Source organism: Aquarana catesbeiana, linkage group LG05, assembly GCF_042186555.1.
Source record: "Aquarana catesbeiana isolate 2022-GZ linkage group LG05, ASM4218655v1, whole genome shotgun sequence".
Lineage (NCBI taxonomy): Eukaryota > Metazoa > Chordata > Amphibia > Anura > Ranidae > Aquarana > Aquarana catesbeiana.
The window spans coordinates 252,163,649-252,188,585 of NC_133328.1; the positions used below are offsets into that span (position 1 = coordinate 252,163,649).

General features: G+C 43.3%; 1 protein-coding gene across 1 annotated transcript in view; it reads right to left on the bottom strand.

Moving 5' to 3' along the window:
- Positions 1-24,937, bottom strand: part of TRIO (trio Rho guanine nucleotide exchange factor) — a gene marked incomplete in the record, with an annotated part of 1,361,655 nt that overhangs the window by 933,149 nt on the left and 403,569 nt on the right. Inside the window, 1 exon segment of the mRNA XM_073630705.1 lies at positions 234-429. Within this exon segment, the coding sequence (XP_073486806.1) occupies positions 234-429 (196 nt within the window).

Genomic DNA, 24,937 nt, shown 5'->3' on the forward strand with positions numbered 1-24,937 from the left:
ATGTTTCGGGGTTTCACGTCATCTTTAGAGCTAAAATGATTTTTTAAACATGTGTGCAAAAAGAGCAAAAAGGGGCTCGGGCAGCGAAAAGGTTAAAGCTTAATGCGAGCTTTGCTACTAACTATATTAGTCCATTTTGGCTAGCTTCGATAGAAAGTGACAGAAAAACTGAAGTTAGGCTTGGAAAAAAAACTGTGAAAAATAAAAATAAACAGCTTCTGTTACTGTCATACCTGAAGATTGGACCTCATTGACATATTGCAACAGTTCTTGTCCTTGGTGGATGACATCAAAAGTCAAGTTATTCATGGTTAGGGCTTTGTCAGCATGATGCTGCAGTCTTTGTTCTGCAAGTGTAAGATCCTCTGTGTCAAAATCATTCATTTGTAAAGAAAGTTCATCATTCCAAGATTCTAGATCAGAGATTATCTATGGTCCACAAAGAGAGAAGGATTAGTTAAAAAAAAAATAATGTACAGACAATAACAGTGCACAGAAAAAGCCCATTTTAATCATTTGACCTCCGGAAGATTTACCCCCTTCACGACCAGGCCATTTTTTGCGACACTTCACTGCGTTTCTGACCATTGCGAGGTCATGCAACGCTGTACCCATATAAAACTTATGTCCTGTTTTTCCCACAAATAATTTTTTGGGCTATAAACACCACCAATTTTGAAAAAATAATATCTATATATAGAGATATATAATATCTCTATATAGAGATATATAATATCTCTATATAGAGATATATAATATATCTCTATATAAAGAGATATATTATATCTCTATATATAGAGAGAGATTTAATTTTTTTTCTGCTATAAAACCTAATACAAAAATTGAAGAAAAAAAAACCTAATTTCGTCATAAAATTTAGGCCAATATGTATTTTGCTAAATTTTTGGTAAAAAAAAAAGTTATAGCATCTACAAACTATGGCATATTTTTATTAATTTAATTTTTTTTTTAAACTAGTAATCGCGACAATTAGTGACTTATGGATTATTGTGGTGGATATTTTTACACTGAAACTTGACACTTTTTGGGAACCAGTGACACTAATACAGTGATCAGTGCCAAAAAACAAAACAAAAAACAAACACTGTCACTGTACTAATGACACTTGCAGGGAACAGGTTAACATCAGGGGCGATTAAAGTGTTAACTGTGTGCCTAGCCAGTGTTTTACTCTAATGTGTGAGGTGCTTGAACTAGGGGAAGAGATGGAATTTATTCCCTGCTTTGCAGGGACACAAACTCCATCCCTTCCCTCCTGTCAGAACAGCGATCTGCCTTGTTTAAATAGGCAGGTCACAGTTATGTCTCTCTGCCTGGTGATCAGTGAGTGTCGGAGGACATCCAGTACCCTGCACCCGCCGACCAGCTTCCGTTATGTATAATCACAGCAGAAGCGAGCCACCGGCGGTGAGCATGTGCGCCCCCTACCCGGAAGTGTAGGGCGCACAGGAGCCACCCTGTAGTAGTAAAAATGCTATAGGATGGACCTAAAGTGGTTAACAGTTATTAATAACAGCAAGTTCTAAAGGAGGAAAAATCTTAGTCATTATGAAACAAACCTAAGTTATATGTAACCAGTCCAAAATTACCAGTGTTATGATGCATCAGTTAACTTGGCAACAATTTTATGACTAATTTGCATACCTAAATAAATTCTATATTGATTTTGACGACTTGCTGCCCAGGCCAATTCGGACATTTTTCTTATATGTTAAAATCAGCATTTTTTTTTAGCTAGAAAGTAACTTAGAACCCCAAACATTATATATTTTCTAAAAGCAGAGGCCATGGAGAATAAAATGGTGGTGGTTGCAATTTTAGATATCACATGATATTTGCACAGGCAAACAGAAAAGAAAAACAACATATTTAGACTTAGCGGTAACAGTATTTCTACGAACCTTGCAGGGCGGCACACCTGAGAGATGAGGGGCTCCTCCCTACAGAAAACACAATCAATTGACAGCTTGTTATAAGTCCGCACCCTTCTCCTTGCTCCTCAGTTTGTAATAGTACTCCTGAAACCGGTTCACAAGGGCAATTATTCCTCATAGGTACACACAACTATTTCCCCTGCTCCAAGGGCCAGAAATAGGCATGGCATCCTGGAAGGTTCATAGAAATACAGTTACCGGTAAGCCTAACGTAGGTTTTCTCCTATCACCTTCCAGGGCGGCACACCTGAGAGAATGATAAAGTAACCACAGGCCTACATTAGGGTGGGACCCCCCTGCCTGCAAGGACTTTCTGCCAAATGCCAGATTTTGAACTGAGTTTTACCGCCACTCCATAGTGCATGGTGAAGGTATCCTAGCTGGATCATGTAACTGATCTGCAGGTCTGCTCCACCGACGTCCCTGCCTTCTCTTGGGATGCAGGATCTAGGTGGAATGGGCTCCTAAAGATGGAATCTGAGAGCCTGTGAATTTTTAAAGTTAGGATCGACTGTCTCAATCTTCTAGCAATCGTGGTCCATCATGCCGCTAACCGCTTCTTAGGACCACTAAAAAGACTAATCAGAGACTTGTTCTGTAAAACAAGGAACTACTTTGTTCAACAAAGAGGATCTGGTTTTAAAACATTAATCTGTTCAGGAGAATGATTTAGAAAAGGCTCCCTGACAGACAATCTTTGCGGGCCCCATTTTTTTATTTGCCATAGCCATGGTCAAAAGGAAAAACCCACGTAAGGATAATAGATTAAATGAAGCTTATTCCCTGGGCTCAGAGGACTGGACAGGTATGTACCCAAGCATACCAACTTCTGTTTTTTTCTCCCATCTGAATACTGATGTGTTAGATGTGAAAGTGTTCTATACCCCCAGGCTCCTTATACCCCTGCAGATAGATGCATTAAAATTGAGCAGAAAGGAGCCTGGTAAGAACTGATAGTAGCCATTCCATAAATATCAGGTGTCTGAGACAATAATCCACTCCAAACACCAAAGGGTGCCTCTTGGTAACAATAAGTGTTAAATTAAGCAGATCCCTACTACAGGGGATTCATTTTATAGTAGGCATAGAAGACTCATATTGGCTAGCTACATCTAGTTCGTCCAAGGGGGTGACATGAAGGATAACTACCAAGCTGTAAACCTATCGGGTGGGGTAAACAGGTCAAATAAGTTCTGATGCTGCATCCTCAAGCCATAATACTCCTATGAACCTAACTCCTAAGTTCTTACTAAAAAACGATATGCGATTTTATAGCCTTCTTCCAGTGTCCTATAACCCTACTGGGTTCAAGCCTAGAGAATGCCTCTGGCATGCTTTAATGTAAGGGACTGAAATTTTTGATATCTGGAGTTTTTTGCAGTCAGAATGTTTGTTCCCTCCATGCGCATAGAAAATAAGGTCTGAAATAAAAGTGACAAATATATAATATCACAGATATACAGTTGTGCTCATAAGTTTACACACCCTGGCAGAATTTATGATTTCTTGGCCATTTTTCAGAGAATATGAATGATAACACAAACTTTTCTTTGACTCGTGGTTAGTGTTTGGTTGAAGCCATCAATTATCAATCAACTGTGTTTACTCTTTTTAAATCATAATGACAGAAGAAATTACCCAACTTACCCTGATCAAAAGTTTAGATACCCCAGTTCTTAATAACGTGTATTGTCTCCTTTAACATTAATGACAGCTTTAAGTTTTTTGTGGTATTTATGGATGAGGTGCTTTTTTTTTCAATAAAGTTTTATTTAGCAAAAATGTTATTGCAATATAACATGGGTTGTGTATGATATAATCACAAATAACAATCACTTAATGTCTTATTACAGAGTTGTAAAGATCATATCTTGGATCTAGTTGTACAATTTCTACTGATAATTCTGAAACATTGTTTGTGAGTATCAAGACTCACTCTAAGATTATAACACTGTATAGTAAACAGTAACTTAGATAAAGAAAAGTAAAGAAGGAGAAAAGGTAGGAATGAAGAAATGAAGAAAGTGTGTGGGTAATGAGTAGTCTAGCTCCATGCGTATAGAGATGACTTAGGATATGAGGACCTCAATCCTCCCATATCTTCTGTGAAGTCAACTCCATCTTGTGTTTTAGAGAATATGGGCTACCGGGAGAACAGTCCTTCAACCATTCTGCATCTTAGTAAAGTCCTCTGTGTATTTAAACATGAACCAAGCTCTCCATAGGTTATGAAATTTGTCTGTCCTTTCTGTGGATATGGCTACCGTTTCCTCCATTCTGTATATTGAGTCCACCTCTGAGAGCCATTCTGCTAGCGTGGGTGATTGTGTTGTTTTCCAGTGTCTAGGTATAATGGTTTTTGCTGCATTCAGCATATGTCGCACTACTGACTTTTTGTATCTACTTAACGAGTAGTTTGAGATGTGTAACAGACAACATTCAGGTGAAAGAACTATGCCAGTTTCTGTTATTGCTTGTATCCTTGCGCAAACGTTGTCCCAGAAAGCACGTATTAGTGGGCAGTACCACCATATGTGCAGCATATCTCCTTTTGCAGAGCCACATCTCCAACAGTTCTCGGAAACCTCCAGGAACCATGAGTGCAGCCTGGCCGGAGTGAAGTACCAATTTGTCACGATTTTGTATGATGTTTCCTGGTTGCTTGTGCTAATTGAGCATTTGTGAGCCAGAATACAAGCATTGTTCCATTGAGTTTCAGTGAAAGATTTTTGAAGTGCGGTTTCCCACTCTTTTTTATGTTTACTCTGTTGTTTGTCCTGACTAGGCCGTAACCAGCCATAGATCAAAGAGGTGGCTTTGTATACTTGCTCCCCTGCTATGCAAACTTGTTCAAAACTTGTTTGTTCTCTCAAAAAATTTTCCTTATTCGTGGAGCAGAGAATATAGTCATGTAGCTGTCTGTATTGCCAGTGGGTAAAGTGTTTGGCCTGTAGTTCCATCTGTAGTTTGGTAAAAGTTTTTAGTCTGCCGTTCTCTAGGCAGTGTGCAACTGTCATTGGGGTTTTGTCGTCCTTATGAGGGAAAGACTTTGTCGTGTGTCCTAGGGCAAACTCTCTATTCTTAATCAATGGGGTTAGAGGGCCAGGGGAGGACGCGAGTTTGTAAAGCTGCGAGCCTATCTGAAAGACCTTTAATGTTGGTCCTATCGTGGGCTGTTTCTCTACATCAGTTGTACGTGCTTCTTTGTTCACCCATGGCAAAAATCTTAGTGGTGTTTCTGTGTTAAGGCTTTCTAGGTTGACCCACGCCTTGGAGTGAGCGTGACAGTTCCAGTCCAGAATGCGGGTCAAATGTGTCGCGTAATAGTAGAGTTTAAAATGTGGTAAATTAATACCTCCCTCAGCTTTCGTCTTCATCAGCGTTTGCATACTGATACGCGGTTTCTTCCCTGCCCAGATGAAATCTCTAAGAATTGCCTGTAATGAGGAAAAGAACTGTTTAGGTACTGAGATAGGCAGTGTGTGGAACAGGTATAGAGCCCTGGGGAGGAACGTCATTTTTATCGCCGCTGCTCTCCCAAACCACGACAATGGTTTAGTGTTCCACTGTTGAAGGTCCTGTTGCAGATTATTTAGGAATGGGAGGAAATTTTGCATATAGATGTTGTTTAGGTCAGGGGTGAGCCATATCCCCAGGTATTTAAGTTTGGAATTTACCCATTTGAAGGGGCAGTTTGACTTGGTTGCTGATAATTGTTGTGGAGTTAAAGATATGTTAAGAGCTTCAGACTTTTCATAGTTGATTTTAAAGTTGGATATATATCCAAATAAACGGAGTTCTTTTATCAAATTGGGAAGCGACGTGTGTGGTTGTGTGATCACAAACAACAGGTCGTCTGCATATGCCGTAATTTTATGGCATGTCTTATCTACATACAAACCTTTTATAGATGCATTTCCTTTAATTGTGCGTATATAAGGTTCTAGGGTTAGAATAAATAAGATTGGGGACAAGGGGCACCCCTGCCTTGTGCCATTATGGATTTGTACTGGTTCTGAGAGGGATCCATTAATTTTTAATCTTGCCGTCGGATTCTGATATAGCGTCGAGATCCATTGTAGCATATTCGTCTGGAGACCTACATGCTCGCATACTGCGAACATATAGTCCCATGCCACTCTATCGAAGGCCTTCTCCGCATCCGTAGATAGGAGAAGGCCTCCCGATTTAGTCTCTCTAAGTGAGTGAATGAGATTTAATGCAGTTATCACATTATCCCGGGCCTCCCTCCTCGGCATGAACCCGGCTTGATCAGGTCCTACGATATCTGTCAATATTCTACTAATTCTTGTTGCAATAATTTTAGATAGTAGTTTCATGTCTAAGTTGAGTAATGAAATTGGTCTATAGCTCGAGCAAAGGTTGGGGTCCTTACCGGGTTTGGGGATGACTGTTATGTGTGCTGTATTAAATGAGGGCGGTAGGTTTTGAGTTGACGAGAGAGAGTTTAAAGCCTGTAATAAGGGCTTTGCCAGTAGGTGGGCAAAGGTCTTATAATATATAGCTGTATAGCCGTCTGGGCCCGGGCTTTTCCCTGTTTTTAAGGATCTGATCGCTTGCATGAGTTCCACTTGCTCTATTGGCTTATCTATTTCCAGAGCATCGTGCTCTGCAATGTTTGGAATACCACTTTGGGTTAGGTATTGTGCTATAATCTGTTTTCTCGAACCCTCTGTTGCCTCAGGTCTATGTGAGGCTGGGAGGTTGTATAACTTTGAATAGAACTCATGGAACTCCGCCGCGATCCTCTCTGTGTCATGTAACAGTTTGTCCTCCTTGTTCTTGGACCTCTCTTCGTGCTATTAAAAGCTCGTCAGCCGTGTTCACTGCCAGCGATCTTTTATGCTGAGTTTCCAATTTTTGTACTTTGTCTAGCGCTGCTTTTAATTCTTTTGCTTTGTTCTTTTTTTTAATTGAAGCTAGACTAATGAGTTTGCCTCTTAATACACATTTATGTGCTTCCCAAATCATGATATGTGATACATCTTCTGTTGAATTTTCTTTGAAATACGTTTTGATGGCCTCCGTCACTGGTTCTAAGGTTACAGGGTCTGTAAGCAAGGTTGAGTTTAGTCTCCAACAGCCCTGACTTTTAGGTGTAGTTTGGAGTAGCAAAGTTATGGAGGTCGGGGCATGGTCTGATATTGTCCGTGTTCCTATATGTGCTTCCTTCAGTATGTTCAGGTCTCTTTGTGTTATAAACACAAAGTCTATACGGGAATACTTGTTGTGCATTGTGGAAAAATAGGTGAAATCTCTGTCTTGAGGATGTGCTATGCGCCATGTGTCTTTAAGGTTTAATTTATTGAGTAAAACTCTAATCTTTTTGAGTACACGATACGTTATGGAGGATTTACCATTAGATGTGTCCTGGAGAGGTTCCAGTGGAACATTGAAATCCCCTCCTAGGATGATACATCCAGAGGCAAATTCTGTAAGTACATCTATCAATTTTTGGCAAAAAGTCACGTGAGCTGAGTTCGGGAAGTATACATTTGCCAGCGTGACTGGTCTCTTCCCAATTGATCCCTTAAGAAGAAGAAACCGGCCCCCAGGGTCCGCTAATTGTTGAGATAGTTCAAAACCTGCGTCTCTCCCAATTAAAATGGAGACTCCTTTTGTTTTGGAGTCCGTGTTGGCAGCGTGATATGCCTTAGTAAAGTACCTGTCAGTTAGTTTAGGTATGGCATTAGCTTTGAAATGAGTCTCCTGGAAGAACACAAAGGCCGGTTTCTTCTTCCCCAGGAGCCTCAACAATTGTGTGCGTTTTTGTGGTGTGTTGAGCCCTCTTACATTATGCGATATTACTGTTGGGCTTTTGCCCAATGTTGAGTAGACCATGGTAGCGGAGATTGACTTAAATGGTACCACGAGCTAGAGCTGTATAATCAAATATATTAAAAAAAAAAAAAAAAAAAAAAAAATTAATAAATAAAAATTGCCTTAGTCAAAATAGTATGGTTTGTAAGATTCAAAGTAGTAAAAGAAAAGAGGAAAGCTAGGAAAAGAAGAGAAAGGGTGAAGGAGAAGTTGAATCTCACTCTCAACAGTAGCGGAGCGAGATCTGTTTTAGTAGTAATAAACCTCTAAGTGGACCCCTAGAGGGGTGTGTTCAGATTGGGGCCTAGAGCAGGCACACCGGTGAAACCCACACCCGGATAAGGCGTCACCAATATGTCCGCTGTTGGCTCCCACTGTGGGGGAGGTGGAGGGTACGTCCAGAGTAATATCTGCTGATATTGTCGTAGACTGCCTTAAATCTCAATGAGAATATATCACTAAATTTAGGTAACTCCTCCTCCCTCGAACTCCTATGTTATTTCAAAAGATAAATCCTAACTTAAGAAACGACAACCGACATCTCTAAGCGATGTAAACCTTTAACTGAGAATACTTTAAGTCTGTTAGGTAAGCTTCAGGCATAAAATGTGAAAAAAGCCTATATTTCAGCGTCCAACAAGTTGTGGGATTCCTCCCATGTCACTTATGTCACAGTTCCGGTAGTAAACTTGATGTCCTTTGCAGAACCCTGGGCAGAAGGTCACATTCCGTTTGCAAGTGTCTCCGCTGGCTGTAAGCTAGTTTCAACAAAGTATTATTGTGTGTTTAACCTCTGCTCATGCTCTAGCTGTATGGGCCGTTTTCACCTAGCCTTGCTTGTTTAAGTAAATTCAATACTTTTACCTGCCTTCAGGACTGTTTGTGATCAAATAGGTTATTGCTGCTGGCGTTCTTACCAACCATAAAAGAAAAAAAAAAAAAAAAAAGAAAGAGGAAACCATTGAAAAAATCAGTAATGGAAGGTCTGAGAAAACAAAAGGACATCCCCCTGTTCACAAAGGAAGGAGAAAAAGATCTTGATTGTAGATCTTTCAATAAACTGTCGAACGGTCGGGGACCAATATTTCTTGTGTTTTCCCTTCTTCACTCGGGGTCAGAGTCAGGCAGTAGGGCCCTCGCCACATTAGCATGTTTTTTAGTGGAGCTGGGGCCTGGTGTATTATGTTTCTGGAATTTCCCCTTCTTGTAGGGTGGTTTGGCAGGGGTTGAGTGGGGTGAAGGTTGTGCCTCTGGTATAGTTGGAGGTGTGCAAAATTCCCCGTACCAATCCGGTAAATCCATGAGTGGTATCTGTAAGTCCCGACAGAAATCTGGGAGCTCCATGGGTGTGCGTAAGAACATTTGTTTGCCTTGGAAGATTGCATTTAGTGCAAAAGGAAACTTCCATCTGTAAGGAATGCCTTGTTTGCGCAATACCTCCAGCAGGGGGCGTAGAGCTCTCCTGCTATTTAGGGTGATGGGGGATAAATCCTGGTAAATGGAGATTTCTGTGTCATTGAAAGTGATATGATCATTGCGTCTAGCTTTGGCCATAATGTCCTCCTTCAGTTTAAAGTTGGGTAAACAACATATAATGTCTCATGGAGGAGCAGTGTCCGCTGGTCTAGCTCTCAAAGCTCTATGTGCTCTGTCAAAATCAATAGGTGTATCTGTTTGGCGCTCTAGTAGTTCATTGAACACATATTGCAGAGCAGAAGTGATGTTACCTGGTTCAACCGATTCGGGGACCCCTCTCACCCTAATGTTGTGTCTTCTCCCCCTGTTGTCGAGGTCTTCCAGCTGACGATTCATTTCTATGAGTCGTGCTGAGTGGGTGTTTGTGATTTTGTCTAGGCGCGTAATCGCCTTGTCTCTCCTCTGACCCGCCATCTCAACCCCCTCCATTTTCGCTGATAGTGACAGCACATCTGCCTTAAGTTCCGTTATGGCGGAGAATAGTGTGCCTTTGATGTCTGCTGCGATTATTCGCATAGCAGTGAGTGTGAGAGGTAGCTCCGGGGTCGGGGTGTCTCCTACCTCATCCTCATCAGCGTACTGTGAGTCCTCACTAAACTCCTCTTCCCCACGAGGCTGCGCCATCTTGGACTGGGCCTTGCTTCTCCGGGGCTGTGTTTTGAAGATATCCGGGATGTTTCTCGCGCCGGACATTGGGGCCGAGCGACGGGGATGATTGCTGGAGTAGTGGCTTGTTAGTCTGCTCATCTTCGCTGCTATCGTCGGTGTCGTAAGTGCTGTAGGAGCCGAGGGCTTAGCGGAGCTCCACTAGTCTGCTGCCTTCCTCATCGCGCGCCAAGCCACGCTGGATGAGGTGCTTTATCTTCTCAGGTGGTAAAGTTGCCCATTCCTCTTGGCAAAAAGCCTCCAGTTCCTGTAAATTCTTGAGCTGTCTTGCATGAACTGTACACGTTTGAGATCTCCCCAGAGTGGCTCAATGATATTGAAGTCAGGAGGCTTAAGGCTTAATGTACACCGGACGTTTTTACAACCTCTCCTGAATTATTTAACTTGACAGATAGTAACCCACGTTTAAAACGTCCATTTTGCCGCGTTTACATGCCGCGTTTGCGTTTAGAAGCGTTTGAAAAAAAAATTTATTTAAAAAAAAACAAAAAAAAAACAAAAATAAAAAACACCTGGAAACTAAATGCAGGTTACTGCATTTAGAAGCGTTTGGCACTTGCAATGAATCTAAACTCATCGTCTGAACTCATTTTCTTGCTTTCCAAAAAAGGCCTCTAATATCAACTGCCTAAAAACGACATTAAAGGAACCTGTGTACATGTACACATAAGATAACATTGGATGAGTTCAGGGGTAGCTGAAAAAAGCAGCCAACTGCCTCTGAACGTCCATTTACCAGCAGCAGTGTACATGAGGCCTAAGATGGACATTTCAGGACCTTCACTTTATTCTGCTGTAGCCAGTAACAGGTCGATTTGGCCTTGTGTTTTGGATCATTGTCATGTTGTAATGTCCAAGTACGTCCCATGCGCAGCTTCCTGGCTGATGAATGCAAATGTTCCTCCAGTATGTTTTGATAAAATACTGCATTCATCTTGCCATTTTTAGCAAATTTACTGTGCTTTTGTAGCTCACACATCCCCAAAACATCAGCGATCCACCTACGTACCTTTCAGCATAGACCTTGTTGACTCCTCTCCAAATGTAGCGTTTATGATTGTGGCCAAAAAGTTCAATTTTGGTCTCATCACTCCAAATTACTTTGTGCCAGAAGGTTTGAGGCTTGTCTCTGTGCTGTTTGGCATATTGTAAGCGGGATACTTTGTGGCATTTGCCTAGTAATAGCTTTCTTCTGGCGACTCGACCATGCATCCCTTCTTTCTTCAAGTGCCTTATTGTGCATCTTGAAACAGCCACACCGCATGTTTTTAGAGAGTCCTGTATTTCACCTGAAGTTATTTGTGAGTTTTTCTTTGCATCCCAAACAATTTTCCTGGCAGTTGTGTCTGAAACCTTAGTTGGTCTACCTGACCGTGGTTTGGTTTCAACAGAACCTGTCGTTTTCCACTTCTTGATAAGAGTTTGAACACTGCTGATTGGCATTCTCAATTCCTTGGATATCTTTTTATATCCTCTTTTTTTTACAGTTCAACTACCTTTTACCACAGATCCTTTAACAATTTTTTTTTTGCTTTCCCCATGACTTAGAATCCAGAAAGGTCAGTGCACCACTGGATGAAAGATGCAAGGATCTGTCAGGAGTCCAGAACTCACTGACCTTGTATACACACACACACTAATTACAAACAGCTCACAGGTGTAAAGGGTTAGCTTTAATAGCCATTCAAACCCCTTTGTGTCAACTTGTATGTTATCAGGCCAAAGTCACCAGGGTATGTAAACTTTTGATCAGGGTCATTTGGGTAGTTTGTTATTATGATTTAAAAAGAGTAAACACAGTTGATTAATAATAAATGGCTTCAACCAAACACTAACCATGAGTGAAAAAAAGTTTGTGTTATCATGCATATTCTCTGAAAAATGGCCAGGAAATCAAATTCTGCCAGGGTATGTAAACTTATTAGCACAACTGTACAAGGCCATACATTTTGCATTTCTGAAGTGCAGCAAGCTCAAACAGGAAGACACACCCGGCCTTCACTGTTGCACCCCCTGATGTACAGTCACCCGTATAACAGAGAAGACACAAACGAAACTTAAAATGTTGTGTATTTCTAATGCGTATTAATATACCATCATATAACCTAAGCAAAGAGAAAGGACACAAACTTCAAATGTGTGCTTCTGATGCTCAACAACGTACAGTCATATGTCCAACAGAAAGAACACTAACAAACGTCAATGTTGTGTTTTTCTGAGCAACCAATATGAAAAACAGAGACGACACAGATACCTTATTTTGCTGTACATCAGAAAAACACAGCAGTGAAAGGTAATAGATGCAAGACAGAAGGACAAGAACCACTTCAGTGTTGTGTATTTCTGATACCGAACGCAGTATGGTCATATAACCAACAGAAATTATACTAACGCATGTTGTACATTTCAGATGATCAATAAAGTGCAGTTGTATAGCCAGTATAACAGAAAAGACACATGCGAACTACAGTGTTTTGTATTCCTGGTGCTGGACCAGGTACAGTCATATAGAGTCAGAGAGTGACACTAACACACTTCAACATTTATGATTAACAGCAGGGTATAGTCATAAAACCAACAGAAATGTTGCTATCAATAATTCAAAGCTGTGCGTTTCTGATAATAGTGTACAGTCATATAAGCAACATAAATGTCGCTAGCAATAACTCAATGTTGTGCATTTTTGATTAACAATAGTGTACAGTTATAGAACACGTGTCACTAACAATTTAATGTTGTGCATGTCTGATACGCAACAGTGAACAGTCAGATAACCCAAAGAGATGTCACTAATAATAATTCAACGTTGAGCATTTCTAGGGAGCCATAAGATATTCATATAAGGGGCGTGGCTACCATCGACATGGCCGGACGTGTCTGAGGAGAGGCTCTGCCAGCCACCCATAAGAATCCACATCAATCCTGCATATTACTAGCAGCTCTCACTCCAAATTGCTTCTTTGAGGTGTCCAGACATTATACAAGCACCGCAGGCTTATATTATGAGCAAGGCTACCCCCTCTACACCAGTGGATCGTCTTAAAGAATTTGCCTGCATGGAGAGACAAGATGGCATCAGCGGCCCTCTTCACACGTGGAGCAGCGCGGCGGCGGCTACCAGAGCTACCCCAAAGGTCGGCACATCGGCGGTGGAAAATATAGGTAAGCTGACCCTGGATCAAGTACATGCCCAGCTTCTTTAGACGATAACCTCCCTGACAGGCAAGATGGAGGAGATCAAAGTGGACATAGGCCTCATGAGACATGACATGCAACATGTTAGGGAAAGGGTGGCAGAAAGGGAGGAGAATTTCCACCTTGGAAGATGATTTCTCCCCTTTCCCTGGTTGGGTGACAGCTGCTGAGAAACAAATCTCTTTCTGGTCCCAAAAAGCTGATGACCTCGAAAATCGCCTTAGACTTAACCTCAGGATAGTGGGGCTCCCTGAAAAGGCTGAGGGCTAGAATTCAGGGGACTTTGTGGAAACGTGTCTCAAAACTACCTTTACTGATGCCAAGTTTTCTGCTGCCTTTGCTGTTGAGAGGGCTCACAAAGTCCCAGCAAAACCTCCTATCCCTGGTGCAGCTCCCAGGCCACTGCTGGCCAGAATGCTCAACTGTAAAGATCGTGATCTGGTGCTTCGTAAGGCCCGACAGAAAGGTATGATCAACTTTGACAATGTGCAGATCTCCATCTTTCCGGATTTCTCAATCGAATTGCAGAAGCAAAGAGACACATTCACAGAGGTTAAACGGAAGATGAGGGAAGATGGGATCATCTACTGTATGACCTACCCTGCTCGGTTGAAAGTGATTGATGGGGTCGTGTGCTCTTCTTCACTAACCCTGATGCAGCTCAAAACGGCGTCCGTCCTGAATATTCTGGAATAGCATTGCTGTTGGGGAGATTCCTTTACCTTGCTTGCCCTAGATCTACATTTTTTCCTGCAACAAGCACTTGATAGTAATCCTATTACATGCAAGCTCCCCTTTTTGTTTTTTTCTTTTGTTTTAGTAAATGCCTTTGCTGTACTGGCTGTGAATGTCTGCAAATTTTCTATTTCCTTTTTCCACTGTTTAGAGCAACAAAATAGTTAACTAAACAGACTACCATTCCAATTTAAAACTGGGTTCTTATTTTTTTCACCACCGTTTTTTTTTTTTTTTTTCTGCATTGCTCTTTTTTTCCAGTTTCTGAGTTTCAGACTTACTCTAGTCATACCTGGTGTGTTGCTGCCCTCTTCTGGACAAACCTGGAACTCCTTATCCAAATGGCTTCTGTTGTCTACCTGCTAACCACTGGGGGGGGGGCTCTGAACTCTGGCAGTATTATATACACTGCAATACGGGTATTATGTGCATTTGACACTGTTTATTTTATCTAACATTAGAACATGTAGAATGTACCACCCTTTTTTTTTCTTCTGAGAGCTTAAGAGGATGGCTACTACCACGAATTACCTTCACATACGCTTTTGCAATGTGCAGGTAATGCCCCGTTGATACTTCCTAGCTATATAATCAGTCAACAGACACTAGCTACATCAGTTATTTATGGTTCGGCTTTTGGCCGCAATTATAAATCCACTTGCAGTTTTGGTCATTGCTACATATATAGTTTTACTGCCATGCATTTTATCTCATTACATGCTATCTCATTGTTATTTCCTGATAGGCTGAACATCATTTTTCGACTGTTTGATGGCTAATTTCAGTACGTTTTTTTTGTCATGGAATGTTAGGGGTCTGGGTACCCCCCACAAGCGTTCCCAAGTGTTTACCACAATACTTAAATCCAATGCTCACCTGATGTGTATTCGGGAGATGCATTAGACTCCTGAACATATTAAATCACCTCAAGAAGCCTTGGCTGCAGTGAACAGGCCATTCCTCTTATTCTAGGGTGGTATCAGTATTGGTGCACCGCTCAGTCTCATTGGGGTGTGTGCAGGTTCAGGAAGACCCCCATGGGAGGTATGTCTTTATCCGGGCACAGCTACATGCACTCCCATTTGTGATTCTGGGTATTTACAACCCCCCTCCTGCTAACCTACAGGTGGTTAAAGAGACAATGGTTTTTGCTGCAATGTATTCAGAAGCCTATGTTTTATGGTGATTTCAACCTGCTCTTGGACCCGGTCATGGATAGACATGGTGACCCTCTGACCACGCAGTCCCAGACATTGTCTGCTTTTGGTTCCTTGGTCTCTGAGTTCGGTTGGAGTGACTTGTGGCGGGATTCCATTCACAATACACCAGGGCATATTCATGGTCCATCCCCAGCAGAGGCCGTCTCTCAAGAATTGATTTGGCATTAGGTAATAAGTTTCTCACCAAATTGTCCTCCATCACATATCTGCCTAGGGGAGTATCAGACCATTTGCCTTTGTCACTGTCGATTGATACTGGGGCTACTGGAATCTGCAGACCCTGGCGTGTTCAGCCCTTTTGGCTGTCCCTGATTGGGTCCAATGACAGGATACCAGATCAACTAGCAGCTTTCCTGGAAGCCCATGGCTCTAAACACGGTTTAATGTTTTGGGAAGCCTTTAAGGCTTATTTGAGAGGGGCATTTAAGTCCACTATATCGTTTATTAAACGTTCTTCCCGACAAGACGAGAAAGATCTAACAAAAAAGTACCAAACAGCTGAAGCAAATTATTTGACAGCCCAAACTCTAATTGTAGCCACTGGAAGTTTGTGTCTCGTTTATATGCAGATCCATATGTCTGCCGCTGCAAAAAGGAAATCATTCTATACCCAGCAGAAATATTTTGATTGTGGGAACCAGTCCAGTTAGTTACTAGCCCATATGGCTCGACAGCAGTCGGGTAGCTTCTATACAAGTATGTATGACTCTACCCTTACATTTACCAGTCAAGACATTGAGGCATACCTTTCCGATTTGATATTCCTTACATTAACTTAGGAACAGGGGGAGGACTTAGATGCAGATATCATGGAAGATGAGGTCAGGGAGGCAGTAGCGTCTATGGCTAAGGGAAAGGCCTCGGGTCCCGATGGTCTACCCTTGGAAATATATTGCAAATACCTGGAAACTCTTGCCCCGGTTCTGGCACAGATCTATTCTACAGCGTTTCGAGAGCGGAGACTGCCACCATCTATGCACTCTGCCAAGGTGGTCCTTATTCCTAAACCTGAGAAGGACCCGGCTGATTGTGCGTCGTATCGGCCAATTTCATTATTGAATATGGACTATAAAATACCAACAAACATTCTGGCCCAACGTTTCAATGCAGTCATTTGGTATAATTCATCCAGACCAAACTGGCTTTAGGCTAGGAAAGACTACCTCCATTAACATACGAAGGGCGCAACTAATAGCTCAACTTAGAAAATTTCTGCCTAAGTCTTGTGCATTGGCTTCGCTAGACACCGCAAAAGCCTTCGACTCAATAGAATGGCCCTTTCTTATGGCTGCATTGTGCTCATTTGGCTTTGGCACTAAATTCCAACAATGGGTCACCATACTTTATAGGGATCCCACGTCTAACCTTTTAGTCAATGGTCTCCTATCCCCATCTATACAGCTTAGAAGGCAGGCAGGGGTGCCTTCTGTCTCCACTGTTTGTGGTCGCTAATGAGATGCTGGCACTGAGATTTCGGCAGTCTCCTCTCTTTAAAGGCATCAATATGGGTGAAAGAGTAGACACCATAGGTCTATACGCAGATGACATTTTATATATGCAGGATACCTCTGCCTCATTGGGAATAGCAATGCAAATCAGACAAATTTCGCATGTATTCGGGCCTTGAAATTAACTGGGAGAAGTCAGCCCTGATGCCCTTTTCCTCGCAGGCCCTTCCATGCAGTGATCCTCCATGCCCTCTTAAGGTAGTGACCGTGTTTAAATATTTAGGAATCGTTGTTACCCTGTCTCCTTCAAAGGATTCCCAAGCGAATCTGGACCCTTTGGTTACCATGATTAAAGCTAAACTTACTGCCTGGGCCAAACTTCCCCTGTCTGTGGCAGGCAGGATTAATCTCATTAAGATGATCCTTCTGTCCAAGTGTCTGTACGCGACTTCTCACATGCCTACCTCAGTACCTAAATCATTTTTTAAAACCCTGGACACGCTACTTATCACCTTTATTTGGGCCACCCATAGGCGGAAACTTAAATTCTCCACTCTGCAGCGCCCTAAGACTGATGCTGGCATGGCATTGCCTAACTTATGTTATTATTTGGCTGGGCAGCTATGCCATCTGTCAAACTGGTTGGGTGCGGCTACTCCGGCGGTGTTTGAGTCATATCTCGCCTATGTCCTTGAAATCAAACATGTGTTGATACCACTGGAGGCACCTATGGCCGCACTGGGGGAAAGACATATACCAATACTGACATTGGCCCATACGGTGTGGAGGGAGACTAAGAAAATTACAAATTTTCAGGGTACTAACGAGGCGCTACCACTCTAGCACAATTCAATGTTCCCCCATTTAAAGCAATTTGTGGAATCTGGATTCTGGGAGCCTAGGGGAATGGTTTCTCTGGACAACATCTATGATGGAAATGCATTGGCTTCTTTTGAGGGGTTGCAAAGGAAATAGGAATTGCCCCAATCTACCTTCTATAGGTATTTACAACTTCGACTTGTGATACATACTCAATTTTATATTCGGGACACTGACTTCTTTGAATACCCACTGATAGGAGTGCTTCGATCTCAGGGCCCTAGGGGACTTAACTCTGTATCTCCATTTACATCTACATTTCTCAAGTGGCAACAACTTGTCCCCAATTTGTCTGATGAGGATTGGGAGGAGGCATGCTCCGCTCATCTGCAGTCAATAAATGAATCCACCTTTATTTGCTACAGCAAACATACCTGACCCCGGCCAGACTGCACGCAATGCACCATATACCTACCTCTGCCTGCACTAGGTGCACCTGTCCGCGCGCGGATTTCATGCATGTTATGTGGCTCTGTCCAGCTATAGTGAGATACTGGCAGCAGGTGACGGAGATATTGTGTGCGATCTCATCAATTCCTGTTCCATGTACCCCACAGGTGTGTTTGCTGGGGGTCCTCGATGAGGAGCAATGGCCAAAACATGCTACTGGAGACATTATTTATGGCCTGTAAAGCAGTAGCACTTAAGTTGATCCAGCCCACACCTCCATGGCTTTGGTTAGTGAATCAGGTATTACCCTATGAAACACTTATATCTGAACACAGGGGTTGCCCAACTAAGTATAATTAACTGTGGGATGCTTGTGTTCTTCTGCCCTTACTGTAACCAACACGTAACTATATCACTAAAAGATTTGAGAAATAGCTATTGTACTTTAGTGTTTCTATGGTGTTTTCTATAACGTGTATCGGGATCAATATGCTGAGAAATTGAGTGTACTTGTAAAGACACTGAAATTTTTGCACTGTTAGATGTACTGCACTGTTTTGTTCGCTCATGTTGAGCGCATTTGATAACTGTCATTGTCATGTACCTCTTTCAATAAAAAGTTGAAAAAAAAAAAAAAAGATAGTCATAATAGAAAAGACACAAAAACTTCCAATGTTGTGTATTCCTGATGCTCAACCAGTCAAACAGAAAAAAGGACATGGACAACTTATTGTTGTGCATTTCTGATGAGCAGAACCAACCAGAAAAGACACAAACTTCCACGTTGTGGGTTTATGATGTGTGGCCAGACAAGCATATCTATCCTAGGCATAGCCTGAACTCCAGATCCTAACCCTTCAACCACCAGTGAAGGAACAGGATAGTTCCAAATAATGGAAGTCTGAGATGTGTGGCCTTTACCACAGTAGTGGTAGCTGTTACCCTACTACTGCATAGGTGTAATTAGCCCACACACAGGTGAGAGCGAGTCCAAGCCTCCCAAGCATCTAAGGTCTTAAACGAGCACAGAACCAGAGATCAATTTAGTCATCCTCAGGAAGAGGTGATCACACTCTTAGCCTGGAGGCAATCAGACACCTATAGGGGGTTGCACTAAACATCGGCTAGTGTATGTAGCTCTAGCATAGAGGTTTGCACCAGGAACACATCAATTAAGGGTTGCAGGATAGCATTTTATGCTTCTTGTTCAGGCCGGGTTCACAATGGTACAACAAACACTACGACATTGGGAGCTCGTGTCGCATGACGTGTGAAAATCAATGTTTCCCTATGAGAGCCGTCTTAACTGGTCCGACACGAGTCGGTCCAACTTTGAAAATGCTCCCTGCACTACTTTGGTACGACTTTGATCCTACTTCAGCCCATTGAATATCATTGAAGTCAGATCAAAGTTGGATTGCGGTCTTAACTGATCCGACTTTGGCATGTGACTTGTGTTATGATGATCTTGAAGGGGAATTCCACGTCAAATTAAAAAAAAAATGAAATTAAAAAAAATTTAAAAAACACAGCACGGGTTCCCCCTCCAAGACCATACCAGGCCCTTCAGTCTGGCATGGATTTTAAGGGGAACTCCCCTACACCAAAATACTGCGTGGGGTCCCCCCCAAAATCCATACCAGACCCTTATCCGAGAACGCAGCTTGGCAGGTCAGGAAGGGGGAGCGGACGAGCGAGCACCCCCCCTGAACCGTACCAGGCCGCATGCCCTCAATATGGGGGGGGGGTGGGTGCTTTGGGGCAGGGGGTGGCCTTGTGCCCCCCACCCCAAAGCACCTTGTTCCCATGTTGATGAGGACAAGTGCCTCTTCCCAACTACCCTGGCTACTGGTTGTCAGGGTCTGCGGGCGGGGGGGCTTATCGGAATCTGGAAGCCCCCTTAACAAGGGGGCCCCCAGATCCAGTCCCCCACACTATGTGAATGAGTATCGGGTAAATTGTACCCCTACCCCTTCAGCTAAAAAAAAAAAAAAAAGTGTAAAAAATAAGACGCAGTACAAAGGTTTTTAAAGTAATTTATTAAGGCAGCTCCCGCGTCCCTTCCTATTTCTTCTCCCCTCTCTCCCCCCTCGCCACTACTTATATTGGCATGGAGAATGGTCACCGGTTGATATCATCCAGAGGCCCCTCCTATTATGACATCACTGCCACATCATGCCTCGGGCGGTGTAGAACCAGCAGAGGCAGAAGAGCCGGAGAGGGGAGAAGAAATAGGAAGGGACGTCGGAGCTGCCTTAATAAATTACTTTAATAACTTGTGTACTGCATTTGCTTTTTTGACACTTTTTTTTTAGGTGAACGGCTAGGGCTGTCGGAAAGAGGCCCTTGTCCTCATCAACATAGGAACAAGGTGCTATGGGGTGGGGGGGCGCAAAGCACCCAACCCCCCCCCCCATGTTGAGGGCATGCGGCCTGGCTGGTGCGATTCAGGAGGGGGAGCTGGCTCGTCCCCACCTCCTTTCCTGACCTGCCAGGCTGCGTGCTCGTATAAGGGTCCTATATGGATTTCGGGGAGAACCCCACGCCGTTTTTCGGCATGGGGGTTCCCCTTAAAAAAAATCCATAACAGACCGAAGGTGTGGAGTTCCCCCTGAAGATTCATAACAGAGACAAATTCATTGTCAGGATCAAAGTCAGATCACCGTTCATTAAAGTCGGATGGATATCAGGCTTCGGGTAGCAGGGCAAAGTCAGATCCACAGTCGTATGACTGTCGTGTCGTACCAGTGTGAAACCGGCCTCCGTCAACAGGTGGGCTGTAGCCCAAACCACAAGAGGTCTTGATTAACTATTACGCACTGACAGATATAGTGGCAGCGTAAGGAGTAAATAATAGGTTTGAACTTGAGATGTTACACATAACAAGCAAACCCCACAAGTGCCTCCCACCCCTATGGGTAAAAATTAGGAGGCAGGTTTTTAAGAGCAAAAAAAATCTAAATGAACTTGGAGCTACCTGCCTGATTCATAGCAGCTGGCCTAAGATTTAGACTACCTGGTGTGCATTTGCTGACCTGGGGAAAAAAAACTGTACTTATTCCTGAAATCTCCAGGTTCCTGCAAACCACCTCACAACCCTTCCAATTAGCTCTTTAGTAATGTTTAGTGGCAGGAACAGCCTGTAAGAGACTCTGTATCTAACAGGTCACACCTCTTTACTAGATACACCCATGTTGATATACTTATTAGGGCTTATAGTGGGAGGTTGGTGAGCTAGTTTTGCAATAACCACAGCATCTGAGTAACAAGGAAGCTGTGTACAATGGTCTAGCTGAAGCTTCTGGATTATTTGTTCCCAGACACAAGGGAAAGGAGTGGGAGGGAGTCCTATCTCAATGCTCTAAAACCACCTGGCTGCGATTAGGGATTCTACTGCTAAGCTCCCAAGACAAAGGGAAGTACTCACCGCCTGTTGTCTTAACCCCTTTTTTGCCACAGGGCTCTCTTTCCCAATCTCCAGTAACTCAGGAGGAGAATAGCGGCCAAAATCACTGCCTTCCAAGTTGTTGTCCCACCTGGAGAGCTGCAAAAATAGGCTGTGCGTCTCGCACTGCACCATCATACACACACATCTCCCTGGATCCACACTTTTTCAAATGGGAAGGGGGAAAAGCCAGAGCCATAAAAGTCAGGGGTGGATAGCAGACAGCCTTGCTCTTATGTTGTCCCCTTAAAGCTTTTGAGCTCCCCTCAGGGAAGGCACTTACCAAGTCCCCACTTGCGCTTGCCCGCAGCCACTGGCGAAGCCTTTCCCTCCATCAGGGGTGGTTTAAGCAGTCACTCACTCCGCTGCACCATTTGCTCACCCAGTAGTGATCTGGTTTCTCCTTGAGATCTCTCTTCAGCTGCCACGTGGGTCAATGTCTCCTCCAGCGACCGCAGCCGCCCTCCCCTTTGCGGCCCACCCTACCAGAGACTGGCAATCAGGCTCACCTGCAGGAGGTGGAGATAGGAGGAGACAGAGGGTCAGAGACTGCTGAGTGGTGTGTAGCAGAGGTGGTTCACACTCCCCTGTGACCAAATCGCTGCTACCATTTTGGGGTGACCTGTGAGAGCTGGAGGGCCCAGCTCTAGCAGGTTAGTTTAGCCCTCCCCGGCCTCCCTATGCCTGCCTCACAAGGGAACCATCGGACCATCCCCAGTCATCTGGTAAAGAAAATAACAAACACGCTGCTGTGTTTGGGAGAAACACATTCAATACTGAGGAGCAAGGGGGGGGGGGGTCGGGACTTATAACAAGCTGTCAATTGATTGTGTTTCCTGTAGGGAGGAGCCCCTCATCTCTCAGGTGTGCCATCCTGGAAGGTTATAGGAGAAATACAATTCAATGCATTACACATTAGTACACACAAACAATACTCGTTTTTTGGTAAAATATAAAAGATTACGTTGTGCAGAGTAAATAACTATCAAACATGCCAAAATAAAAAAAAAAAAACTTACACACCTATGAAATGGCAAACTATGGCATCTAAAAATTCTTTATAGGTGACGCTTTAAAAGCATTTACAGGTTACTAGCTTAGAGATAAACAGGAGCTATGGTGCTAGAATTACTGTCCTCACTCTTATGTTCGTGGTGTGGTGCAGTCACTATTTACATATCAGTACATGCACATTTGCATTTTCTTATAAGCACAGGGGGTCAGGTCCACCTTAAAAAAAAAAAAAAAAGTTAACAATGTCCTTTTTTTATTTAACGTTAGCCCTATTACATGGGATGAACAATATCCCTTGTGACTGCATGGATAGACACAGGTACTCTATAGAGCAGGGGTCTCAAACTGGCGGCCCCCCAGCTGTTGCGAAACTACAAGTCCAATGAGGCACTGCAAGGCTAACAGTTACAAGCATGACTCCCACAGGCAGAGGCATGATGGGACTTGTAGTTTTGCAACAGCTGGAGGGCCGCCAGTTTGACACCCCTGCTATAGAGAGATCTGGGGTCTATCAGACCCCACTCTCTCCTCTGCCATCAAAAGCATCTAATCAAACCGAGATAGGTTTTATCAGATGCTTGCCGCGCTGGTAACAACTGGTAAACAAACTACTGAAACCGAAGTGACAAAATCCTCGCTTCTAACTCATCCATCACATAGGAGGCGAAGGAACACATGTTCCTTTCCTCCTTTTTCGGCAGCCGGGCCCTTCCACACCATGTTAAAGCAATTGGTGAGCTGCTCAGATCATTTATATATTATTTATATACACTGCTCAAAAAAATTAAAGGAACACTTTTTAATCACTGCCTGTAATATCGTTCAGCAAGACCAGTTTGGTGGTGGGTCAGTGATGGTCTGGGAGGCATGTCCACGAAAGGTTGCACAGACCTCTACAGGCTAGACAATGGCACCCTGATTGCCATTAGGTATCGGATGAAATACTTGCACCCATTGTCAGACCCTACGCTGGTGCAGTTGGTCCTGGGTTCCTCCTGGTGCACGACAATGCCCGGCCTCATGTGGCAAGAGTACGCAGCCAGTTCCTGGAGGATGAAGGAATTGATACCATTAAATGGCCCCCACGCTTGCCTGACCTAAATCCAATAGAACACACCTGTGACATTATGTTTCGGTCCATCCGACGCCGCCAGGTTGCACCTCAGTCTGTTCAGGAGCTCAGTGATGCCCTGGTCCGGACCTGGGAGGAAATACCCCAGGACACTATCCATCGTCTCATTAGGAGCATGCCCCGACATTGTCAGGCATGTATACAAGCACGTGAGAGCCATACAAACTACTGAGTACCATTTTGCGAGTAGGTTGATAATTTACATTTACATCAAATGTGGCATCCTTTCGTTCCTAGCACATTACCCAGTACATATCAGTATAGCTATGCAGCATATTTTTCCCCATTGAGATCTGATGTGTTTTCAGAGTGTTCCCTTAATTTTTTGAGCAGTATAATAAAGTCCTTCACCAGCTGTATAAATCAATACTAAGATCATGGCTGTAACTCCCTGAAACCTGGAATAACCACTTCCACCCGAGGCCTGGCAAAAGTATTCGCCCCCTTAGCATTTTTTCGTGTTTTGTTGCCTCACAACCTGGAATTAACGTGGATTGTTTAAGGATTTGCATCATTTAATTTACAGAACATGCAAACAACAAATAAAACAAAATAACAGAAAAAGTCAATGTGCATAACTATTCACTCCCCTAAAGTCAATACTTTGTAGAGCCACCTTTTGCAGCTATCACAGCTCAAAGTCACTTTGGATAAGTCTCTATGAGCTTGCCACATCTTGCCATTGGGATTTTTGCCCATTCCTCCTTGCAAAACTGCTCCAGCTTCTGCAAGTTGGATGGTTTGCGCTTGTAAACCGCAATTTTTAAGTCTGACCACAGATTTTCTATTGGATTGAGGTCTGGGCCTTGACTAGGCCATTCCAACACATTCACATGTTTCCCCTTAAACCACTCAAGCGTTGCTTTAGCAGTATGTTTGGGGTCATTGTCCTGCTGGAAGGTGAACCTCTGTCCTAGCCTCAAATCACACACAGAGTGGTACAGGTTTTGCTCAAGAATATCCCTGTATTTAGCACCATCCATCTTTCCCTCAACTCTGACCAGTTTCCCAGTCCTGACTGCTGAAAAATATTCCCACAGTATGATGCTGCCACCACCATGTTTCACTGGGGGGATAGTATTCTTTGGGTGATGTGTTGGGTTTGCGCGAGACATACCGTTTTTTTTTTTGAGGGCCAAAAACTTAAATCAGACCAGAGCACCTTCCTCCATACATTTTGGGAGTCTCCCACATGCCTTTTCTCAAACTTAAAACGTGCCATTTTGTTTTTTGCTGAAAGGAATGGCTTTCTTCTGGCCACTCTGCCATAAAGCCCAACTTTATGGAGTGTACGGCTTATTGTCGTCCTATGTATGGATACCACATTCTCTGCTGTGGAACTCTGCAGCTCCTTCAGGGTTACCTTAGGTCTCTGTGCTGCCTCTCTGATTAATGCCCTCCTTGCCCGGTCCTTGAGTTTTGGTGTGAGGCCGTCTCTTGGTAGATTTTCTGTTGTGCCATGTTCTTTCCATTTGGTTATGATAGATTTGATGGTACTCCTAGGGATCATCAAAGATTTGGATTTTTTTTTTTTTTATAAC